Raw genomic sequence first — 5,324 nt, forward strand, 5'->3', positions numbered from 1 at the left:
GAGATTGTACTAGGGGTTGGCCAGAGCCCAGAGACAAAAAAATTTATTTTGGTTTTGGGCCACACCCAGCAATGCTCAGTGGTGGTTACTCCTGACTCTGTACTCAGGAATCACTCCTGGTAGGGCTCAGGGGACCATACTGGATGCTGAGGATCGAATCTGGGTTGGCTGTGTACAAGGCAAACAGCACTGTGCTATTTCTCCGACCCCAGAACCAGGAAGATTTTTTTTTATAAAAGACAAGAACCTCATAAAAAAGAGAAAACACGACTGTGAAAAGCCAGGGTCTTTGGTACCATAAGCCTAACCATTGCTTCTCCAGGGCAGAAGGTAGTTCAACAAAGTTGGGGCTTTGCATCAAGGCAAGCAAGGCCCATGATGCTTTTGCTTCTTGGAGGTGCCAACACGCACCACAGTGTCCCTGCCATCCCTGCCAGGGTGGGAGGCCTCAAAGCACCGCCAGGTTGTGGCAGGACTTGGAGCGAGCCTTGAGGGCCTGGCGGCGGGCGCTGCGGGCTGTCAAACGTGCCAGGAAGCGGCGAGCGCGCTGGCCGAGACTGGCGCGTCTTCGGGGACTTGGTGGCTCCCTGGGAGAGCTGTCCGGGCGGCGCAAGCGCAGTTGGCGCACGACGCCCTCGAAGAGCTCAGACACGTTGTGCTGCAGCGTGGCCGATGTCTCGATGAACTTGCAGTCGAACACCACCGCGCACGCGCGACCCTCTGGTCTCCCCATGGAGGATCCAACAGCAGATGGCAGAACATACATGAGAAAAAGAGACAATGTTCAGTCTGAAATAAAAGCCATTTTTCTTTGCGCATCCTTCGTTGGCCCAGTCCCAGGGGACTCAAACAAAGATCAAGGAGAGATGAAGTCATGAAATGTTCCTATACATGGATGTACATGGAATCTATCATGCTGAGTGAAATAAGTCAGAGGGAGAGAGACTCAGAATAGTCTCACTCATCTATGGGTTTTAAAGAAAAATATAAGATATTCTTGCAATAATTTTCAGAGTCAAAAGAGAGGAGGGCTGGAAGTTCCAGCTCACGACATGAAGCTCACCACAAAGCATGATGAGTGCAGTTAAAGAAACAACTACATTGAGAACTATCATAAAAAGTGAATGAATGAGGGAAGTAGAAAGCCTGTCTAGAGTACAGGTGGGAGGAGGGAGATTTGGGACATTGATGATGGGAATGTGGCACTGGTGAAGGGGGGGTGTTCTTTCCATGACTGAAACCCAACCACAATCAAGTTTACAATCAAGGTGTTTAAATAAAGATATTAATTTTTTTTTAAAAAAAGGAAACCTGGCTGTGAGTAGCTAATTCACAGGTTAATTTGACTGAAGCTGGTCACAGAATGAGGCTAGAAAAACAGAATGGCTGGGTGAGATCAGATTGGGAAGGTGTCTAATGTGTACATCTGAATGATCTAGGCCGGATCTTATAAATGCAGCTCTATGAAAGAACAAAATCATGCGATTTGCAGCAACATGGATGGAACTAGAAGATATTATGCTGAGTGATATCAGAAGGAATGGATATAGAATTATCTTTCTTCTATGTGGGACTTAAAAATATACAGCAAAGAAGAAACAAAGGTCCAAAGGCAATGTAATGGGAAACAGGCCCATACAACTGAGTTGGAGGCAGTTTGGGGAAGGGTGTTGGGGTCCTTAGGAGAGAGAAGGTGTACACTGATTGTGGGTGTCATGTTGAAATTATGTGCATGAGAAACCATTATTAATAATATTGTAAACCATAGAATCAATAATATTTTGTTTTTTGCTTTATTTTATTTTATTTTGCTTTTTGGCCATATCTGGCTTTGCTTACTCCTGGCTCTGTGCTCAGGATCACTCTCAGTGGGTTCAGAGGGCCACATGAGGTGCTGGGGAACCAACCAGGGTCTGCTGCATATAAGACGAGCACCCTACCCACTTTACTATCATTCTGGCCCTCAATAAAATTTTTAAAGTGCAGATTACTGAACCCACTCAAGGAGATTTTGATTGCCAGTAAGTATGAGACGAGATGAAATTCCAAAATCTGCTTTTTGTCTGGGAGAGGGCCTATACCAGATGGTACTCAGGGCTTACTCCTTGCTCTGCATTCAGGAATTACTTCTGGCAATGCTGCAGGGACCATATGTGATGCTGGGTATCAAACCTAGGTGGGCTTCATGCAAGGCAAGCATCTTAATGCTATATTATCTCTGTAGCCCCTGAGAAACTGCATTTTTCACAAAATCTCCCAGGCAGTGAGTTGCAGAACTGTCCCAGTGGCAGAACATGTTCTTTCCTCTCCAGGATGCCACAAGGTCTAGGTTCTAATTGTCAGAAGGACTGGTGACCCCATGGAATTGGCTTCTCTTTCCTGAGATTCATTTATCTTACTTTGAAAGATTCTATTTGTGAGAAGGACTAAAGAGCATTATGGATGCCACCTATAAAGATAAATCAAAAAGCCCTTCTCATGTCACTTTAAATATAATTCATTATATAACTTGAAAAGTTTTGCTTTGCCATATTGGCTGAACAGTAGTGTCTGGTGCCCGGGATTGAACCCAGAGCCTTATATATGCAAAGCAGCCATTCTACTGCTGAACTACATTCCCAACACAGTATTAGGTTTCCTAGATGATTCACACTTTGTGACATGAGGTTTTTTTTTTTTTACTTTTTATGTGCCACGAATTGAACCAGAATCTCCAACAGGTGGAACCTATGCTAAAAGGTTTTGTGAAATTTGAATTTATATTTAGAGCAAGTGTGTCTTTCATAGGCCTCAGAGGTAAGATCTGGAAAAGCCTGATGGCACAGGGCCAATCATGACTGGTGGATAAAGTGTCTCTGACTGAGGGCTTGGGAAGCCCCAGAGGATTGTGCAAGCAAAGAAGTCACAAGGTCTACGGGGGGCTGGAGCAATAGCATAGCGGTAGGGCATTTGCCTTGCACGTGGTAGATCCAGGACCGACGGTGGTTCAATTCTCGGCATCCCATATAGTTCCCGAGCCTGCCCAGGAGTGATTTCTGAATGCAGAGCCCAGAGTAACCCTTGAACACCGCCAAAGAAGTTGCAAGGTCTGATGTGGTTCTGGAAACTCTGGTAGATGGAGAGCAGAACTGGGTGTGTGGGGCTGGCTGGCCCTGGCTGAAGAGGAACAGACAGAATAGGGCAGAGGTCATGGATGCAGAGGGAAGGGATTTGGGTTTAGAGGCAGACCTGACAGGAAGTGAAGACTGGTTTGGGAGAGTGAGAGTAGAGGCTGGAATAGAGAATAGAGCTTCGCTCTCAGGCTTGGGCAAGGACAGGGCAGTATAGGGGTGCAGGCGAGAGGAGGGTGGTCCCAGGGACGAGGAGGTGGCATGGAGCACTCACCTTCCATGGAAACTTCTCGGCAGCGTGCCAGGTCTGCCTTGTTGCCCACCAGGATGATTGGCACGTGGTCAGCCTGATGTGTGCGCCGGAGCTGAATGCGGAGCTCAGAGGCGCTCTCGAAACTGCCTCTGTCTGCAATGGAGTAGACGATGATGTATGCGCTGCCCATCTGCAGGCACGACTCTTGGTTCCAGCTTTCATCCTGTGGGGAGGGACCCAGGCCCATCCTCAGAGAGTGCCTGGGTCCTGGCTGAGGAAAGTGGGCTGGGTGATCTGATGAGTAAGGTGAGCCTGCAGCTTACACTTGGGGCAGGTTTACTGGACATAGTGGGGCGCAGGGGGTGAGAGACACTTTGCTCTTCTCGGCTGTCGTTCCTCTGCTTGAAATATTGGGTTGACCTCACTACACTCTCTCATTACTTAGACATAGAGCCCTAGAAGACACTAGACATCTGATTCTTCTTTCTGCTAAGGAGGGGTCCAGTTTTGACTGGTTGGCTCTTTAGTCTGAGGATGGCTCAGGCTGGCTAGTTAGTGCTTTTGGCTGTCTGGGGTTCCAACTTAGGAGAATGAAGGAAGAGCAGGGCGGAAAGGAGTAAGGAAGGAAGAAGGCAGACACAAGAAGCCCACCTGAAGGGTAGAAATCTGCACACATGGATTTCTCCAAGGCGCCACTCCCCACATTTCTGCTCATGGCTGACATTAACCTGCCCACTTTTGTTGTAATAGACTGTCATTGTGAGAAAAAAAAAATCCTTTCAGGTTTTTTTCACAAGTAAAGAAATAAAACTGGAGTAATCTTAATATTCCATTCTAGGTAGTGCTCCTTTGTCAGCAACAGCACTCTTAGACTGAACTATCTGAACAACATTTTTGTTTGTATTTGGGCTATACCTGGAAGTGCTCAGGGCTCACTCTGGCAGGCTCAGGCGACTACACATGGGGTGATGGGGATGGAAACGGGTCAGACACGTGCAAGCACCTTACTACTGTACTCTCTCTAGCTTCCTGAAGAAACTTTTTTTGTTTGTTTTTGTTTTAGGGCCATACTGGTGGTGCTTAGTGTTTACTCCTGACTATGTTCCCAAATCAAAGTATATGGTGGCAGGAATTGAACCAGGGTCAGCTACATGCAAAATAACTGCCTAACCCCTTGTACTACTGGCCCTGAATAATAACTTTTTAAGTGTTCCCAAGAATTCCTGACTTCCAAAAACTCATGAGATCTGGAAGAGAGGCTACAGAGATGGAGAGTTCTACTGAATAGTGTAAGCACTATTTAGAAAAGCATATACAAATGGCAGGAGAGGTAATGGAAGTGGATAGAGGAGGCCAGAAGAAAGGAGGCCTTGGAAAGTATAGGTAGGAGGGCTTCATCATGGACTGGTGAGTGGGATTTGGAAGCAAGAATAGGCAAATCAGGATAGAAGAGAGTGGGCCAGATGTGGGAACTTTCATGTGTTGTAAAGCACTATGATGAGAAAAGGAGCCAGAAAAGCTGAAAACCAAGCAAGAGATAAGTAGTAAAGCATCAATTCAGTGTTAGCACCTCTATTTTTGGCAAAATAACCATGGGACTGTGGGATCTCACCATGGGTTCTGAGACAACAATGGAATCTCATTCTGGGTTCTCACCCTTGACTATGAATAGGTTCCTGTACCCTTCTGGGTCTTAGTTTCTCTACTTGTAGAATGAGAGGATCATTCTTGATCATTAATTCACTGCAGAAATATCTAGTGGGGGGGAATTTTGCTATGTTTTAGATTCATAAAAGTAGTTTGGTGCATGGATTGGTGGTAAGTAAGAGCCTTTGGGGATGTTAAATAGAGCCGAAGAACCCCACTTGTATGGCCTTACTTCATTGGATTTTGGGGTCTGAGGGACAAGATTTTGGTGTGTGTGTATGTGTGTGTGTGTGTGTGTGTGTGTGTGTGTGTGT

The 5,324-nt window shown here is 46.3% G+C and overlaps 1 protein-coding gene across 1 annotated transcript in view; it reads right to left on the minus strand.

The window, feature by feature from the left end:
- Positions 1 to 448: 448 nt before the first annotated feature.
- The window catches only part of REM1 (RRAD and GEM like GTPase 1), a 9,801-nt gene continuing 4,925 nt past the window's right edge, over positions 449 to 5,324 (minus strand). The window contains exons 3-4 of the mRNA XM_049779336.1: positions 3,385 to 3,586; positions 449 to 720 (exon numbers count right to left, since the gene is read on the minus strand). Of these exons, the coding sequence (XP_049635293.1) occupies positions 449 to 720; positions 3,385 to 3,586 (474 nt within the window). The remainder of the gene's footprint in view (positions 721 to 3,384; positions 3,587 to 5,324) is intronic.

The sequence above is a fragment of the Suncus etruscus genome, chromosome 9 (genome assembly GCF_024139225.1).
Source record: "Suncus etruscus isolate mSunEtr1 chromosome 9, mSunEtr1.pri.cur, whole genome shotgun sequence".
Taxonomy (NCBI): Eukaryota; Metazoa; Chordata; class Mammalia; order Eulipotyphla; family Soricidae; genus Suncus; species Suncus etruscus.